Here is a 20,563-nt window from a genome sequence, read left to right as displayed (position 1 = left end):
TTTAAGCGGACAACCAATGCCGCGTACTAAGCTACAAACAAAATTTTGCGTATATTGGATGAATTCTCCTGGGCTTTACTTGTGGAGATTTTCGGTATATACTAAATTGTATTTTATTTCTAACTTGCAATAATGTAAAATTGCTCAGATTATTGCAAAAAAAATGATTTCTTAGAAGTTCCGTTACGATTCCGAGACTCATGCTGACACTTCTCGATTCTTTGTTTGTCTGAAGAAGTTCAAACATCGTCGAGGTTGGTTGGCATGCAAAACGACACGTTGACAAAATAAGTGAATGATAATCTCATTAGATCCTCTGCTTATCGACGTCAGCATTCTTCGATCTTCGCCACCGGATGAAATATTTGATTTTGTAATTACGTAGTATTATTTCAAATAAAACGTCTAAAAATAACAGCTTTGTGTGATACTTATTTTGCGACAATGAAATCAAGCGCCTCCCATCAATTTCAAGTTCTGGCCACCAGATAGAAAATTTAAATTTTGATATTCGATTTCTATTCGGTTGCTTTTTGATGAATGATTAGATAAAATATCCTACGACCTGTACTGCATTGCGTTCTGCACAGTTCTTTGATTCTCACAGATATATATCCGAAATCAAGGCTCAAAATAGACGCCACAAATATTTAAAAACAGGATATTTATATTATAAAATTCCTAGCTAAAACCCTAACCAAATGTTTAATATTTTGCTTAAGCAGAATAATGTAATGTAAGTAATGATTTCAAAAGAAAAACACATGTTATGAATCATGATAACTTCTTCATTTTCACTGATACCCACTGATGTTTTGCCTGCGTGTAAAATAAATACTTAGTGGAGGCAAAATTGACTTTCATGAATAAATTTAAATTAGCATACAATAGGGGGCAACATTAACCTGTAATTGTCTTTCATCATAAGCAGTAAATATTCACGTAGGCTTTTGGATAAAAAATGTATAACATTGACATTAAATGTTTTCAAAGCTAAAGCAGTACTGTTTTCTTTCGGAGTTTGTATAAATAAATTTAGTAACCAATTTGCTTATGTAAAACATTTTACATACACCCATTACTCGACAGAAGAAATATCTCCACAAAGTTTTCATAAAGTGTCCTCGTAAAGCGTCCTCGTACAAAGATTGATTTTTGACCTGCTTCATTTTAATTTTTGGAATTCTTCAATAAAACTTATAGATTTCTTTGCTTCAGTAGACGATAGCTAACCGGATAATAAAGATTTCTCTGACTGTGATAAACTTTAGTTTGATTTTCATGTAACTAGTACTAGTCTCTAAAGAATCACATTAGATTGGTCTTTAAGAAAAATTGTAATTAGTAATCCGCTGACTGGCGCATCAGTTTTACCAGATTTAATATCCCATTTATCACGTTTCTTTCTTAAAAAGATTGTGCAGCTGCCTCCTTGATAGAAGCGTCTTGTGGAGGGAAAATATGCTCGACTTCTAACTTATATGCGTCATTTATTCTTTCTCTTGCTCTTACTCTTGTTATTGTCGACGCTAACTAGATATTCCAAATATATGAACTAATAAACCACTGCCAGTTCATCGCCGTCAATAGTCACTGACCGTGAGAGGCGCACGTTGTTTTCTCTCAAACCTCTTCCTACCATATATTTAGTTTTTGATGCATTGATTTGTAACCCAATCCTCTTAGCCTCGGTCTTTTATCTGATATAGATAGCCTCCGCTGCCCTAAGGTTTCTAGTAATGATGTTGAGGTCGTCTGCAAAGGTTAGGAGTTGGCTACTTTTATGGAAGATCGTTCTGCCGTACCACAACTTCAAGAGCGATGTTGAATAACCTACAGGATAGTCCAACCACTTGTCGCAAACCTCTGCGCGATTCGAAGGGACTCAAGAGTACCCCTGAAAGATGTAGGTAAAACATCACTCACTCTAGGGTAGCTTTGTCAGCCGTGTCAGTTTGTCCGGAAAACTGTTCGCGTGCCTTATCCGCCATAGCTGTTCGCGCTCGACTGTATCGTATGCTGCCTTGAAATACACGAAAATACGATGCGAAAGTACTATTTATGACTCCAGATGTGTCCCCATAGCTTTTTTATGAATGTATAAGTATCTCAATGATTATGGAAAAAATATTTAAGTACCTTGTTTCACCTACTTTAACACTTCTAATAATATTTTTTTGAATTTAGCAAAGCAAAGCAAAGCCTAGGTGCTACATACCATTATCGAAACTTGACCTTCTGTTTTTATACGACAGAAATCGCGACTGCGACTCCTAAATCGTGCGACTCCTAAATCGTGTCAACCAATGTTGATGCCATATAAAAGTTTTGTTATTACACCCTAAGCTATCATTTGAGGGGTGAGCCCCCGGGTTTTCTGACATAGTGCTATTTTTGCACACGTTGCACTTTCGACATTTCTGGAGGATTTGTAGGGGTAAAAATTATATCCGTAGTTGCACGGGCCCCCAGAAAATCCGGTTGATAATGCACGACGAATTTTCATACCATTGGGGTTAGATGACGATAGGTGACAACATCTAGGAGAGCACCTTGTAGACGGTGTTGAGCTACATCTGAGTTACAATAAAGTTGAAGGGAAATAATTACAGGAATATCGTGATATAAGACAATTTATAATTTCATAAAGGTATCTTATATCGAAATTGTCTTATATCGAAACATGACTTTTCCAAAAACTGCAAGGTATGCAGCCCTAAGGGTTGTACGAAAGGGTGACGTAGGACTATATCAGATTATTAGATCAAAGACTAATATAAACTGCATTTCTGGTATGTGTAAATATAAGAATAATGTAAATATAAGAATCTGTGAGTGCCATTGTGTAAATGAATGCTTAAAAGAGAAGAGCGAAATATTCAGATTCAATTCTTTATTGAATGCAATGATGGCTATGAAAATACGTGGACCGGGGTTCATAAGTACAACGCCTGCAACCATTGAGACATAGAGATTTCTTTTAAAAATCACTTGTGTGCATCATTAAGGTTGAAATAGTAATGAATGACCAGCCCGCAGATTATTGTATTAAATATGACTATGCGTAGCTTGACATGTTTCAATAATCTTACTTTACCGCGCTTGTGGCCTTTAAAAGGTTCGGTGGTTACAAATATCATTCAACCCAAAGCACGTTCATCGCAAATATGACGTTCCATTCGAATGTCCTTCCCTTTTGACATCAATGGCAACAGGCACGTAAGTTAGCGGCGTCGATTTACTGTCCCTTGCTCCGAGAAGGTTTTCTAATTTACTTTCACAGCTTACCGCTTGTTACATAGCAGAAAATATGGCACATCCGCAAAAATTTCTGTTTTATTTGTATGAGAGCCCTTATCCTACCACAGAACTGAGGGGTCTCAAACCATCATAAAATAAATTCATGCCTCCAAAAACCCCCACATGCCAAATTTGGTTCCATTTGCTTGATTAGTTCTCGAGTTATGAGGAAATTTGTATTTCATTTATATAGGAGCCCCACCTGTTAAAAGACGGATGGATCTTAGTACATCATAGAAAAAAATTCTGCCTTCTAAAACCCCCACATGCCCAATTTGATTCCATTTGCTTGATCAGTTCTAGAGTTATGAGGAAATTTGTATTTTATTACGGTCCTCCCAGTTGGCCTCGAGGTAAGCCCCTGATCTAATAAGCCAGTTATCGTATGTTCGAATCTCGGCTGGGAGAGGCTGTTAGAGTCAATAGGATCGTAGCACTGACCCCGCACTGTCCTATATTTTAACAGCTGGTTGCGAAGTCTGTCGTATAAAAACAGAAGGTCAAATTTCGATAACTGCTGGTCATTTTATCTATCCAACGACATATAAATAGTTCAGTTTCGTTCAGTGGTTTTGTAGTTATAACCATTTGAAATCTTTCATTCAAACGTTACACTTCTATTTTCGTTTCCACAAAGTGCTACCCAGTCCCAGTATAGTAAAGAAAGACGTAGTTCTACGTCAAAAAAATTGCATTAGCGGTCGCCAATTTTGCTCTGTTTTATGTGTTTTAGAACTATAGATTATTGTATAAGCTATTAGTTTTTTACAATTTTTAGGGTTATTTTGAAATAAGGAACATCTTCATAGCGCCAATTTTGGAATGGAAAATTAGCTCCGGTATCGTTACCTGCTATGTCAAAGGGATTTGTCTTATATCGAGGAAAAAACTGTCTTATATCGAATTGTCTTATATCGAGGTTGTTTTATAACGAGGTTGTCTTATAACGCGGCTGACTTATATCTAGGTATCCCTGTAGTGTAATTAGAAAAAAAAAACATTCATTAAATTCGCTTATACACAGTGGGGATTATGACCAATTATTGTTTTGTTATCTACTATATATGGTAGAGGATTCATATTTCGCCAGGAGCCATATTTCGCCAGTTGATGAATCCAAAGCCTTTTTGCATATTTTTGGTAGACTTAAAAGAAATGCAAAAAAGGCTTTGGATTCATCAACTGGCGAAATATGGATCTTCTACCTTATAAGAAAAATTACGAAACCGCAATGTTGAAATCAATTCTCTGTGAACTAATTCCATGGTTAGAAATACCTAAAAGGATACGGATAGATTCAGTCAGTCGAAAACGGAAGCCGGTTATTATTAATACAGTTTATATTCTGCAACACACTAATGAAAACCCCGTTTTCGTCGCATGTCTGCTATGCAATCTCTGACACTAAAGCAAATCGATGTTTTTGTGGGCCATATTTTATTATGTTGAGAGCCACTATACTGACACTCATGGGAGTTTTTTTTTCGATAGAAAAGGCTATTGATTCCTATTTGGTTTGGCCAAAACCGGGTGGTAGGCATAGTAAATCCTATATATTACATAGAGTAGAAATCACCCGAGAAGAGCACCATCAAAGCAGTGTTCGGCGGTATTTTTTTCTTGCTAGACAAACGGGTGTATTTGTAGAGCCGACACAACCTTGCTGTGGTTTATTCATTTAACGTGAATCACCATTGGTGCTGTTGCTGTTAGATCAATTTCCCATTGCTTATGCGTTGTAAAATAATCTAACGATGACAGTTTCATCTTCCCAGTCACTTAACTAACATGGCAACTATAGGACGGCAAATATTTACCCCCCTCATCGAGACCGGTAATGAAACTCATTAAAGGAGGTAAACTGTTGAATGCATTCACCGCCAAAGCTTACAAGGTAAGCATACATACTACAAAAAACGGCTAGTCGTTGAACGGTGAACACTGAAATCAAGCAGATTTTGATACCATGCGAAGGATGCGAATTTCACAGGTTGATGAAAATATTATTTATGTCACAATTTTAATTATTTAATGATTTTTTATCTCATATCACAAAAAAAATCAAAATACAAATCTTTCACTTATAACAAAAATAACTATCTATAGTTAAAAGAGCATTTTTGACAAACATACATCTCAACAATAAACCATAACGCTGGGGAAAAGACAGCCATAATGGTATTCATATTTATTAAACTATAGACACGCGAATAATGGTTCAAAGTCACCCGGATTGCGCATTCCCAGCAGCACATCCGACGATATAACAATCATTGTCAACCGTGTTAACAAAAGCCTTTTAATGATACGTTGACGTCGGCCGAAATGCTGTCGCATATAACGATGATGCATCTGCTTGATTGCTCCATAAGCTGGCAAGGCAAGGCAAGGCAACATTGCGACTTGGCGCTACCGAGCAGTACCGACAGGCCTACAATGTCTGCCACCGACCGCTGCTGTCGTTGTTTGAGTAGTTTTTGAAGGTCACGGCCAGCCCAACAAATAACGACGGCAAACCGCTTTCGACGGAAATATAGGGGAAATGAGAAACACTCTATTTTTGGTAATTTCTCGTTATTGCGATAAGTCATTCCGAATAGCGACAAAAGCAGTTGGAAAAAATATTGAAATAAAATAATAATACATTAATAGTGCCAGTGGCCTAGTGGCCCATCTTACCGTATCGACTGGTGAGGCCGCCTTACCATAAATCCAGCTTCTATTTTCTTGTTTTTCCTGTTGCGTGACCCTCTACAATCAAAGCCAAAGCTGGATCAACAATCTCTGAAAATAGTTTTGCTACACTATGTGAGAAAGTAATAATACTAAAACCTTCATAACAACGACATGATCGAATAGAGCACTCGTTACATTATTCAGCTAATCTGAAATCATCAAACTTCGCTATAACTCTGCAGTTGGCGACAGATATGGGGAAACGATAATCAATAGAAAACCCACTTCAGCTACGTCCCACCTCCGTCACAGTAAATACGTGTGTACAATTCTTATCAATCCAAACGGGTTTCGCAGGGGTTAAAATTGTTTGCACTTTAATCTGAAAACAGCCATAAATACCAGCTTTTTGCCACACAACAATGGATATGTTTATTCGCAACGCATTAGGCCACGATGAATGGGAGGCAAGCACTGCAGATGGATTGTTCGACTTCGTGATACGAAACGAAGAATGGTTAAATTATTATTATAATCAACTTACTGCAAATTCGGTTAACACTAAATATATCAAACCAGTCATTTTGACTGGTCCTGCAATTTTAACTCAAAATTCCTGCAACATATTACATTTACTTTCAGAAATAATGTTATGACTTTGGTAGCTTTAAGTAGAGAGAACATTTTATATACCCAATGTTACTTTATAATGATTAAAAACAAATATATTTTTATGTTATTGACATTTATACCGGTACCAGTCAGAATGACTAAACAGCTGGTATATCTAGTGTTAAAGATGGGCTTTTAAACTAGTTATGAGAGTTATTCACGATTGATTGCTTTCCGTGAAGAGCACTTGAAAATACTTACACTAGTAAACACACCTGGTATTATCTGGTCCATAAGTATTTGCTGTAGTGATACTATCATAAAAAATGAGTAGAAACTGTGTTTATATTCATTGATTGAGGCTTTTTACTAATATATGATGGCTTCAGTTCTACTTAACGACTGCACGTAAAAAATTTGCTGTCATGAAATTAGCGCTGTCTACATATCTTATTATATCTTATTATCACCGATGGTAAAGTTGAGTCAAAACACTTCGTAGGCATTTCAATATGTTTGAAAATGAAAAGAAGCCGAAAAAAGTTGAATGGACAATAAAATAAAGGAAGGGCGTCACACATCAAATTGCAGCACCGACAAAATGCTGTAGAAAATTACCTAGTTGATTAGTAAGCTTTTGGCATATTTATTTCATTCAACTTTAATACCATAACCGTATGCTCGCACCTTACGCTTAATTCTACTCATAAGGTTCTGTACAACATCTGTCTGCAGCTTCTTCTGTGTGGAAAGCCACTTTTTCTTCATGTCTTCCTCAGATTTGACCTCCTTGGGATGCTTCCGTAGTGCCTGCTTCACAATATCCCAGTATTTTTCGATGGGACTTAGTTCCGGTGCGTTGGGGGATTCATATCCTTGGGTAGCGACCCCGTTGGCTTCGTTCCTCTCCAGGATATCCTTTAAATAGATCCGACCAAAAGATCGGAGGACCCTAGTGTTGCTTCAACAAAGGAAGCAGACGCTTCTGTAGACACTCTTTTAGGTAGATCTGCCCGTGTACAACCCCGGTAGTCACGAACGGCGCACTCAATTTACCATGAATTTTTTTGACAAACTTTGAAAGTTTTTGCTTCCTTACTTCTTCCGGAACATTAAACTTGTGCTGGGCGGTGAAGGACAGTAGCCTCGGAAGCTGCCGGAAGTTCGCCTTGACGTAAATCTCATCATCCATAATGAGACAATGAGGCTTCGTCAGCATCTGGGTATACTCCGGACCCGTGACTTTCTCACCGTATTCCCCGTTCGCCGAGATTTGGAGCCTTCTGCACCTTGTATATGTGTAGTTCCGGTCCGTGGCTCTCTAAACAAAAGACTTGGACAGATTCAATTTTTTGGCCACATCTCTAACCGAAGCATTGCAATTCCGCTTAAACGCTTTCACAACATCCATTCTGACCGTATTTCTTCTTTCCTTCGATGCTCAGAGTTCGTAATTACGTTCAATCATACGACTGATGACTGCACGATTCCGAGTTGTTTTCCGATGTCCCGTTGAAAGAAAGAGTTGAAGATTTTCCAGGTGCTTGTGCGAAATCAGTTCGCGACGTTGCTTTTCGGGCTACGCCATTTTTTCTAATTTTCGAAAAACTGACAGCGTTAGAAATACAGTGTCAACAATACACTCAATTTTCAACAGAAAATACACGATGGGTAAGTTTCTACAGCGTTTTTTTCGTGACATAATTTGATGTTCCGACACCCCTTAGCGATACTAGGGAGCATTTTATTCATTTATTTTATTTAATTTAAGTGCATTTTATTTAAGTGTTTGAAGTTTGAAACTGTTTTAAGTTTGAATCAGAACGGTACTTCGTTCTGGAGGTATCAATGGCAAGTCTCACTTTTGCTGGTTCCCGTTTAAAAGGCCTCTTCTAATGATCTACGGTTGATTCAGAGGTTATCGACCTCATCCGCAAAACCAAGAAGCATGTGAGATTGCATGAAGATAGTCCCGTTCTTTTCCACGTTTGCTCTTGTTGATGAACAGGTTAGGGAGTACATCCGTTCGCTTCAGTCCATCGAACGTCAGGAAAGCGGGTGATGTCTCACCCGCTATTTTGACGCTTGTTTTTGATTCATCCAGCGTCACACGAATCAGCGTAACTAGTCGTTGTCGGAAAACCATGTTCTAAAATTATACACAGCTCATTTCGTTCGACTGAATCGTACACCGCTTTTATGTCCACACATCTGGTAAGTCTGCAAGTTGTATTTCCGGAACTTGTCTGCTAATTACTTGTCGTGATATTACTCAGACACAAATCTTCCAAATCTATACCTAAAAAATTGAATTTCTATCTGTCTGTCTGTCCGTATGTTCCCTATAGACTCGGAAACTACTGAACCCTACTAGCACAGTTGTTATAAACTAGATGTGGTAACCGATTAATGACTAATTTCAGTCATAAATAGGTTGCAGCAACCAGAAATGACAAAAGTGTGCTTTTTGGGCCAGGGAAGGTTCTTATGATAGTTAAGGACCCCTTCCACCTAAGAGAGGGAACTCCCTATAAATGAAACACAAATTTCTGCATAACTAGAGAACTAATCAAGCAAATGAAGCCAAATTTGGCATTTGGGTGTTTTTTGAGGTAAGAATTTTTTCTATGGTGAATTTAGACCCCTCCCTTCTTTAGGAGGGGAATTATGACCCCTTCTCTCTTTAAGAGGGCTCCCATACAAATGAAATACAAATTTCCTCCTATCTCATGAACTACCCAACCAAATAGAACCAAATTTGGCATGTGGGGGCTTTTGGAGGCAATTTTTTTTCTATGATGAATTGAGACCCCTTCTCCTTTTAGGAGGAGAATTATGACCACTCCCTCCTTCAAGAGGGGGTGCTCTCATACAAGTGAAATATAAATTTCCTCATAACTAGAGAACTAATCAAGCAAATGGAACCAAATTTAGCATGTGAGGGGTTTTGGAGGCCTGATTTTTTTATGATGGTTTGAGATCCCTCACCCCTGTTGGGGGGATGAGGATTCTCGCACAAATAAAACATAAATTTTTGCCTAACTTAAAAGCTATTTTAGACTCTTCTATAAGACATTAGTCGATAACAAGACCTTGATTCAGGGCGAGACGGTCGCAGGCCACGAGTGTTGCCGGCGACCCGCCGTCGAAAGCGCCCGCCACTGCGGAGGCAGCTCCCTTGCAGAGATCACATCTATCCAGGTCTATTAAGGAGTAAGGAGAGGATCACCCCTGCTAAATGGTACTTTCCATGAAAAGGTTTTCCGTGAAATGGTACATGGATCGCGTAAGGTTTTTCGCGAAATGGTATTCGGCAAAATGTTATACAAGCACTGCGAATATTTAAGTGCTATCCGCTTTATTTCATCTGGCTAAGCAACGGAGGGGTTGTTTACTACTTTACTGTATGGAAAAATTCCAAATTTGCATATTAAACTACCCATGCTTTCATAGTTACGTAACTGCTAAAATGAATCATCGAAGGTTGAACTCCTCAGAAACTTGCAAAACACGAGATACTAACAAAGGTCATCTTGGATTCACAATTTATGTACAACACAGTTTAATTTGTGGCAATACGAAGTTTGTCAGCTAGTATTGTATACAAGACCACAAAAACTATCCATAGTAACACTAGATCATTCAGGACGAGACGGTCGCGAGTGTTGCCGGTGACCCGCCGTCGGAAGCGCCGCCGACTGGGGGGCTTGCAAAACTCGAGATTGTGACAAAGATCATCCGAGATTCATGATTTATGTACAACACAGGTTAAATTGTGGCAATACGAAGTTTGTCGGGTCAGCTAGTATTGTATAAAATAGACTGCTTGAACCACAAATGCTAATATTTATGTAACTTACTTATAACTACTATATCGATGTAGTACAGTAAACATTAGCAGTAACTTAGCAACTGATCGCAGATTAGAGTTTTACATAGATTTTAGATATTTACAAATAGTTCCGGTATTTCACAGTCGAATAATGTAGAATCTCTGTTGTTTTCACTATTCATCAACGAGCTTTTTGCCTCTCTAATTTACCCCGCCACGGCCACGAAATTAATATAATTTATTAATAACCTCACTGATTGTGAAAAGTTGCAGTTATTTGTAGTCCCCATACTCTTGAATTTTTTCGATGCTTGGAATCAACAAATCACAAACAATAGCCGTAGATATTTATGAGTGGAAAAGATAATATTCCATTTCATTCAACTATAAATCACAAAATAATTCGCGGATACGCTGGTTGAAACCAACAAAAACTGGAAGCTGTTTGTAGGTTTTTAAATTTTAGTAGCATTCGGTTTTCGAAAATTATCAATGGTTTGGGGACGATTGTTGAAGGCAGGGTTGAATCTTTCGCAATCAGAAGATTGACCATGCTTTTATTGACAGACTTTGCAGTCCGTGTTTCTGTTAGTTTGCTGGACAACATTTGCGTCGATGACGAAACGATTCTATTGATGCTTAGTATTACCTCCCAGCAAAATCCGGTCTTTTATACCAGCGCCGCGCCGTACCTCGAATCCGGCCCAGAGGTTACCACTAAATAAATATTGAATTGCTCGGCCAAGGCAATCAGATTTGATCAGCGGAATAATGTATAATGACCCCGGCCTAACTAGGACACCAAAGAAAACATTATCACAATATAAATAAGAAAATTATGCTCTAGGTAGGAAACCAATATCTTAAACGATAAATTTGTGTATAAGTTTAAACTCTACAACTTATAGGTAATTTCCATTAAGTTTGCTATACAAACGAACTTGTTTCTTCAATATTGCTCCAGCTTTAATAACTAAGTGAATCAATAACAGAAACATGACCAAACTGGTCTTTACGATAGTTTGCTCGACGCTCTGGCGTGGCGACCGAAAGAAAGACAGCGGATAAATCTTTTCTGTCAGTTGTTCACCTTGGAATGTCGCAAGCCCTGCTCTGTGCAGAGATGCAACTGAAGGCATGTAGGCAGACTACGATTGGGTCGAACTTGGATTTGTACGGGGCGCACATTAAATTGTGCTTGTCGGAAATAATGTATATTTAATAGGGCGTTATTGTCCGAGATGAAACCGCATTATAAATTTTGCGCACTGCCACGCATTAAAGGTGCGAAATGGAAATGATTGTTACGTAATCTAAAATTAAACTGAAACATCAGATGTTTTCCGGAACGCGTTTCTCGCGTGACTCCCGGGACTATTTAGATGGCATCATGCAATACGACACAATGTATATGTGAAGTCACGCGTCAGGTGATGATAGTGATTTACTTCGAAGCTTCCATCATGAGCCGGCATGGTAGCAGTGTGGTAACGACATTTCTGCTGTAATGAACAGAAGATTCATGACGCTATAAAACAAAAATCATTTTTCGTTGTTCATTTTACATGTCGTTCTAAACTAAGCTTTGATTAAAGTTGAAAACTCGATTGTCAATGTTTTATTTTCTCTATGCTAAAACCATGCCTGTATATTGCATCTAATTTTAAATAGCTGAAATAACATTCGCGTCAAACTTCCTTTCGGTACATTTGGAGTAATGTTATCAGCAGCTTCGTGTCACGCGAATTCTCTACTAGCGAACGCTGTTAGGGTTCTTCTAAACACAGGTAACTTCATTTGCATACCCGCACAGCTTTCCTTTGTAGCGAGCGGCAGTAGTGAAGCTTTTGACTGGGTTCTGTATGCAGGCTCGGGGAAAAAACCGTGTCGACAAGCTGCTAATTGCTGTCTTGGGAAACATGAAAGAATAGATTTTTTTTACTGGTTTTGAATGACCGCTTTCGAAATCTTTACGATGCGTGAAAGGGATTTTGTTTTGCCAGAACGGCAGTTCGACATGCTACCGTTTTGAAGCATTCAGTTATATTTCAATTACTGCGCTGCAGTGAATTTTGCAAAGGTGGTGAAATATTAAGGCAATCACCGTAATGCAATGAAAAAATTAGAAAGATTTATGCTCCTTGCACGAAACAAAATCGTTTAAAGCATGTTTTATGATTGTACTTCTGAGCTTCTGAGTAACTCGCAGTACAGTATGAAATAGACGGACGGATCTGGAACTAGTTACTAGTGACAGGACTATGTATTTCCCGGTTGTACACAAACTCCCCTTAGAAGAAAGGCCCAAACAGCGTCTGTACTCCAAAGGAGCGACAGCGGCTGTAGAACGGATCGCGATCCCACCAGCTACACCAAAGTTGCGAAGAAACCATCACTTGGTAACTTACAAGAAAACAATACGTATGTACGAAACACGAACAATGCGGCAATGTCATGCATATTTTTTTTTCAAAATTTCGTTGAACCACGATAAGAGTGTGTAGAGCCACAGTGACATTCATTGTCAGGATAAGTTCATTTGTTTGTGAAGATGTCCGCGAAATCCCCGACTATCTATTCGTGAGTTGGCCAAACTATTGAGTTATCTCAAAAATCCGCAGTGTGTGATATTCTGAAACGATTTGTGGTGCGTGGGGTTATAAACGTCTTTAAGACTTAACCCTTCTTTATCGACAGACTTGGCAGCCGATTGGAGTACAGGACAATTACGAGGCTAGTGCAACGATCCTATTACTGGCTCTTCCAATTCTATGTCCAGAAAGCAAAGAAGAGGACTGAGACATTTTAGAGCACAAGATGTATCGGACCATGATGCAAAGCATAATCCGAAGGCAAATAAACGCTCAAAGAAGCTCTACGGAGATTTATTGACAAAATACGATTGTGTCGTTATGGATGCTGAAATGTACTGCAAGGCTGATTTCGGGCAAATTCTTGGACAATAAATGTATACCTCTTTCGATCGAAAGACAGCAAAGTAAACGAAAGTTCTTTGTTTGGATAGCAGTTTACAGTGGACTGAAATTTCTGGACCCAGGAAATTTATCAGAAGAGGTTGCTGCATCTTTTGAACCAGCACGATGTGGATTGCCTTTTCTGACCCAATTTGGTAAGCTGTCGTTATTCAAATTCTACGAAAGAGTGGTTCAATAACAACATGGCGTCACTGTGGAATCCAGCAAAGACACTGGAGGTAAGGCCGACTGGAAGTAAGGCCGACGAGAAGCAGTTAAAGCGATAGCCGCCAAACAAGTGCGTAAACCATTAGAAGATGAAAAATCTGTCCTGTGCCTATAATTTGCTAATATTCTACGATAAAGTTAATCAATAACGCAGAGATTATGTGCTGTAAGTCGTTATATGAAGTTTGTGGAAGATAACCTGATCACGAACGAAAGCAAGATGACTGACAGCTGAAAGCAGTACTTCGATGAACACTTGAATGTAACACGTACAGCTGACCATAATTGTTTTGTACTGGGTACAAATTAATTTGGCACCGCGTCTATTTGAAGTGTGATGTTTACATCCGAATTGCAATATTGCAATTGTTTCGGGCAAGATCGAAGCGAGTTAAGTGGAAAGTTTTGCACGCTCATGTAGAAAATTCGGAGCTATCCCATCGTGCTTTAGAAAAAAACTGAAGATCTATAATTCAACCGTCTCAAGAGTGTTAAAAAGGCTCAAGGATAGATTGACATTGGATCACAAACCAGCAGCAGCTTGCGAGAAGACGGAGAGAAAGGTCAATGCTAATTTCACCCGAACTCCCAATATTTCAACACGTGATTTTGTCAAGAAGGAATCATGTGAAGAAATCCTGCAGTGGATTCGCACAGAATGTCTTGCTTATAGAAACAGGATTCTTATATGAGAATCCAAGAGTTGAATCCTCGGGATACCTATAACTCGGTAAGGGTACAATGAAATATGAATCCTCCGGATTCTAAAAGCAGGAATCCTGGTATGTAAGTAAGGGAACTGTTGCTTAATCCCCCGTTAGAAAGCTCTACACGGAGATGTTGACAAGATATGCATGTTATGTGATGGAGACGTCAAAAGTGTTTTTCAACAAATTCCAGGATTGGAGTTTTATTCTGTCCACGGCAGCTGGTCTCCAGTTCCGCGGGCACCCAGTGCTTGCCAGATCTCGTTCCACCTGATCTTGCCACCTCGCTTGCTGTGCCCCTCTTCGTCTTGTTCCTACCGGATTCGATGCGAAAACCATTTTTGCAGGATAGTTGTTCGGCATTCTAGCAACACCTCAGACCCAATGTATCTCTCCAGCTTTAACCACTTTCTGAATACTGGGTTCGACGTAGAGACGCGCAAGCTCGTGGTTCATTCTTCGCCTCCATACACCGTCCTTTTGTACGCCGCCAAAACTGGTTCTTAGCACCCGCCGTTTGAAAACTCCGATTGGTCGTAGGTCCTTCTTCTGTTCACATTTCGTGCCCGCAGAGGACACGAGGGCTCAGATTGTTCGACCGCAAGAATTTTGTAGAGTCCGTGGTAGACTCGACTTCCACTGATAATACGCCATTTAATCTCACTACTGGTATTGTTGTCCTCTGTCGACTACCTCAAACTTTTCCCCATCGATTACAACGGTAGTGCCCCAGTACTGGTTCAACCCAGTACTGCCTCTATCGCCGGTCGTCTTACAACACCTTCAAGCGTAAGGGTACCGCCAGAGTGCAAGCGACATGCGACGCGACGCGACATTTCTTGCTGTAGTTATACGCGCAGCCCTTTTTCGCCCGAAGCAGAACTGTGCATTTAGCAACATGAGAGCGAAGTCGTGTCGCGTCGCTGTCGCGTTAACTCTGTACGGGGCCTAATGTTGAATAGCAGGCAGTAGAGACCATCTCCTTGTCGAAATCCACTGCGAGATTCGAATGGGTCCGACAATCCTGCCGAGATTCTCACACAGCACTGGATCCTATCTATCGTAGCCATGATAAGTCTAGTAAGGTTACCCAGAAAGCCCGTTTCGTCCAGAAATTTCCATAGCTCTTGTCGGTTTACACTATCATATGCGGCTTTGAAATCTATATACAGGTTATGCGTGGGGACTCGGAATTCGCGGCACTTCTGGAGGATCTGTCGCAGGGTCAAAGTTTGGTCCGTTGCAGACCGACCCTCCATGAAACCGGCCTGATAACTTCCCACAAATCTATTGGTTATTGACAATAGTCGATGGAAGATGACTTGAGACATCATTTTATAGGCGGTATTCAGGATAGTGATCGCTCGGTAGTTCTCACAGCCCAGCTCCGCCTTTCTTGTAGAAAGGTAAATAGATGTATAAAACCGTCTTACAATTTGAGTCTTGATCCCATAAATACAAGCGATTTGGTAATAGATTAACTGTGTTGCAATAATTCCTGTTCATCCTTTAGGAGAAGGAAATGATCTACGAGATTACGAAATGCATCGGGAGATTGGCAGGTTGAAGACAATAAAACCGCCCGCAAAGATGAGCTTCCGGGTAAATTCTGCAAGGTAGAACATTGTACTGGGTGATTTCTAAGATCTGGAAGTAGTAAAATCTTCCGAAAGAGTTATTGAATGGAGGGCGTCGTCTGCTCCATTTAGAAGAAGGGCGACAAGCTGAAGCACTGAAACTTTTATGGCAATATCAGTAGGAGAAGGGCGGTAAAGACGGACACCTTAAGGTAAAGACTCAATATCTACTCAAATATAACTGTATTGATCCCAATTTTCGTATAAACTGAACCTTTAAGTCTCTGTCTAATAAAGTTACAACGTGTGCTGGAAAATTTCTTCCAAAATTTATGCATTTTTTAATATTATAAACATCATGTATAAATCAGAGTTTCTGCGCATGGGCGGGAAAGACGGACATTTGATATGGGAAAGACGGACACTCGCAAAAAGGTGTCACGCGTCGTTGAATTATCAGTATTAAGAAAAATTAACATATTTCATAATGTATTTAGGAAAGAATTGGTTTGGGAAACCCCCTTCCCGATCCCCCCTTTGAGTGAGAAAATAGAATGGTTCCCTTCAATATTTTAATTGGTGACGAATTAATCGTTTCTAAAAGTTGGCTCATTCCAACTGTTATATGACTTCTGGTTACTTTTACATATATAATATGGAAGTATTTGCAATGTTAAATCGTTGTTGGGCGTTGTTGTGAACCCATTTTGTTCAAAATCTGTGTGTCCGTCTTTCCCTACCGTTGGGTGTCCGTCTTTCCCGACTTGGATACCATTTTTTCAAACTTCAATAACTTTTTACTGAATATTCAAAAATTCACTAGGTTTCCAGTGGATATTCAGTGAAAGATCAAACTAACGCAATGTCGTCGGTTTAGCGTGAATATGTTGTTTTTTTAACGATTTACCAGCTATTTTCTTCACGCACAAAATTACATCGGTTAGCGTATATACGCATTTTTTCTTTGTTTTGCTTATAAATTTGTCAGCTACGCTGCTAAAAATCGGCAGTTTATTTCAAAAGTGTTAATTCAATCTATAGAAACATTTCCCATCATTGATTTGCTTCAAAAAATTATTGTTTATGAAATATGACAAGTGTCCGTCTTTACCGCCCTTCCCCTACGCCAATCCATATCACCTGCAAAGGCCTCTCCCAAGGCATATTCTGACATTTATAATCGTTAACCAGGAGCTGCGTAGGCCAGTACTAGATGAAATTTATGGTATAATGAATCGAATCTTCCCACTGTCACTGGTTCTAGAGAAAGTTTGCGGCATCGTATCCATGGTGAGTATACACCATGATCGTATCCATACCACAATTTTATCGACTACAAAGCAGCGTACGATACGGTTGGTAGAGACTAGCTGTTACAGATCATGCACGAGAACGAAGGTATCTTCTCGGATAAACTTCGGAAAATTGTGCAGTATGCTGCGTATGTTTTTCGAAGATACTTTCGAGTTGTTACGAAAAATGATTGAGACAAGACGATGGAGTGTGATATTAGGTGCATCGTCGTTGTCCGTCGTTATCGAAGAGCCGGGGTGTCTCGTGCTGTTGTGCAGTTAGTCAGCCGTCTCCATTGAACTCGATCTTGGGCCATTCGTCTCCAATTTCGCTTTTTGACTGCACAGCTGTTGGAAATTAGCATTCAAAGTTCTATTAAAATACTTCTTGTCAGTAATCAGCTCCAAATAAGCATTTCAGCATCAGCACTGTAAGAGGGTTAGCAGTAAGTAGTCGTATTTTTCGCCAAACTAGTTTTTAAGTAGCATTTAAGGCGACTTAACTGCTTACTGACTTGCATTTGAATAGCATTGGTAATCGTTATTGGTTGCCTGGGTATAATTCTACCAATCTTCGGATATTTACATTTTTGTTTGTAATTGTAAACCAAGATGTCTGATGTTCGTTTTTCTTTTTTTACAGTGAACCCTTTGAGACGAAACCGATCCTAGCATCAGCTTTAATGGTAGTTAAAGGAAAACATTCCATGTTAGATATAGTAAGAGTGGAGACACGTTCCCAAGTAAGTGCGAAAGAATCATTGAGTGTGAAAGCTCAGTTTTACAGTACTTATTTACTCTTTGTACTCTTTGTAGATAATGTTCTCATTCCTGTCGGTTGGCTGGGGACTTATATCGGATATTGATATCGAGAGCGAACGACTGCGGGCCATCGGAGGTCAACGGTTCACCATATGGTCCGTCCATCGGCTAATCAGCCTACGTACCTATCAGGGCAAGGTATCCTACATTCCGGCACTAGTTAGTCTTAATCGGTCCAACTCACTGCCTCATGACGGCACTACAGGCGGCACCGGACTCGGCGGAGTTGGCCTCCTGAAACATAGTATTAGTTACAACACCACGCTGGATTGCAATGACTGCCAGGAGGGGAGAAACGATGATAGCCATAATAACTGTGATGCTTGCGATACGAACTTTAGCGATGTTCTCTCGTTGGAAACTAGTAGTAACTTGGACATGTTCCGGCCCCGTATCGACAGCTGGTATTCAGCCAATTCACGTAAAAGTACCTATTTCTCCACGGTGGACAGTGTTTATGAAAGCGACCGTGCTTCCAATGATGGCGCACAAGCCGGTGCTAATGTGGTTAGAATGTTTGGACCGCCTTCTCGCATTCCTGCTCTGACAGCACCTGTGCCGGACACTTGGAAGACTGTTTCCGGTGAGTTTGTAATGGCTCATGCCGCTTATCAGAGTCATTTAAGTACGGAATGCTTTTTCGCACCACGGTCAAAACTCAACGATGGAGTCATTTGGTTGTTGATAATTAGGGCAGGAGTAAGTCGATCCCAGTTACTCTCATTCATGCTAGGACTAGGAAGTGGGACCCACATTCCAGCTCAAGAAAATGAGTATATTAAAATGATACCAGTGACAGCATTTCGAATTGAGCCAAGCAGTGGTAGCACTGGCCATATGACTGTTGACGGTGAACGGGTAGAGTATGGTCCAATTCAGGCGGAAATTTTTCCTAGCTTAGCCAAAGTTATGGTACCCAAATGATGCGGAGGGTTTATAGTGCTACAGAAACAGAGCGCACATTTTGTTGTTATTAGTTTGAGAGTTGTAATGTCCTTAATATAAATGTCAAAACAAAGTTACGTAGTCTTGCTGCACAATTGACAGCAGATTTCATTAAAAGTTCAGTTGAGTTTAAGTGTATTTTCAAAAAATACCACTAAATAAACGATTCTGATTGTTTTTGTTTTTCAATTTGTTCTTATTTGACTGCTCGTAACTTAAAAAATATGAAAATAATTTATGAAATCCACGTGTCAACTAAAAACCTACCTATACGGTAACTATAAAAGCAATTATGTAATAAATAATACTGTAATTAAATCCATAACCAGTCCAGAATTGTTATCATCAACCTTTTATAATATTCATCTAACCAACGGCAAGTAAATTCTAGTGTTGGTAATAACTACCGCCACATAACTTCCCTCAAAATTAAACGAATAACTTTTGTAGAAAAATCGTAGTTTTCATTTTGCCAAATAAATAACTAGGATAGTGAATAAGTAGTGAAAATTTGGCATTTTACCGAGATGTAACTGTCGTGAAAGGACTACTGGCCGCGCATCTAGTTTGTGTGTAATACGCATCCTGAAGCATACAAGAAAGACTACAAAACATTATTAATACCGGTATTACCTGTTTAATCCGTAATTATCCTGTCTATATGTCAATTCAGGCTATTATGAAGCTCGAACACTATTTTTGTCCAGCATTTTAAACCCTGTAAAATGCATTTTTATTCGAAATGCTAGAATTAAACGCTTTATAATGCAAATCAGTGTTAAAGCAGGCTATAAAACTTTTTGTTTGTTATTCATTGTCTCTTTATTTGTTTTATCCACCAGTCTAACCAGCCAAGCCTAGCTAAGCCACCATGAATTTATTCGCATGCTAAAAATCCCCTCATCATTATTACTGTCCATTGCCGAATGAAAACAACACGCATTGCACTTGTCAATTTGCTTTAGCCATATTCAATGCGCTGCTACGGCTGCTACTGCAATTATAAAAAGTCCCATCTTCTAGGAAAATGTTAATATCAATTTAATAGCAGTTTTAAAGAAACATCATCTCTGAATGATGGTAACACGTAGTGGGCAACCACTAAGAACTGTGCGGTTATTGGTTCTTTCGCGGTACATAAAACAAATTCAAAAAGGTTGTAGATTTTAGCTCATATTTTGGGTTTCTTTTTAGACTTAATTAAAAATATCCAAATGTTGTAAAGTATTTCATTAGTAGGTATACCTAATAAAATATTTTCGATCTTGTTTTCATATTCTCGACGGATCTTTTTTCAACCCACTTATTATTATCTAGTCTATAATTTAGCACTCAATTTCACACACAATACGAATCACTACAGATTGTTCAAACTTCTACAAAATTGAGGAGTTCCATAAAACATTATTCGTTAGATACTAATACAATAGTTTAACCGTTGTTTGTACAGTTGAGTTAGAAAATTTAGCGAAAGTTATAAATTTTTCTGTTTATTGAACGTTTTGTCTGTGTAATGACGCAGAAAACGGCAGCTGGAATTGGAAATAAATGGCAAAAGATAAATACAATATGTTATCATCAGATTTCTAATGAAAAC

General features: G+C 39.1%; 1 protein-coding gene across 4 annotated transcripts in view; it reads left to right on the top strand.

The window, feature by feature from the left end:
- The window catches only part of LOC128736902 (sphingosine kinase 1-like), a 40,541-nt gene extending 19,978 nt beyond the window's left edge, over positions 1-20,563 (top strand). For all 4 annotated transcript variants that reach the window (XM_053831405.1, XM_053831406.1, XM_053831407.1 and 1 more), the window contains exons 3-4: positions 17,843-17,942; positions 18,016-20,563. In XM_053831405.1, the coding sequence (XP_053687380.1) occupies positions 17,843-17,942; positions 18,016-18,945 (1,030 nt within the window). In that variant the 3' untranslated portion in view covers positions 18,946-20,563. The remainder of the gene's footprint in view (positions 1-17,842; positions 17,943-18,015) is intronic.

Source organism: Sabethes cyaneus, chromosome 2 (genome assembly GCF_943734655.1).
Source record: "Sabethes cyaneus chromosome 2, idSabCyanKW18_F2, whole genome shotgun sequence".
Taxonomy (NCBI): domain Eukaryota; kingdom Metazoa; phylum Arthropoda; class Insecta; order Diptera; family Culicidae; genus Sabethes; species Sabethes cyaneus.
The sequence above is the reverse complement of the archived record's forward strand: the minus strand, read 5'-3'. Positions and strand labels throughout refer to the sequence as shown.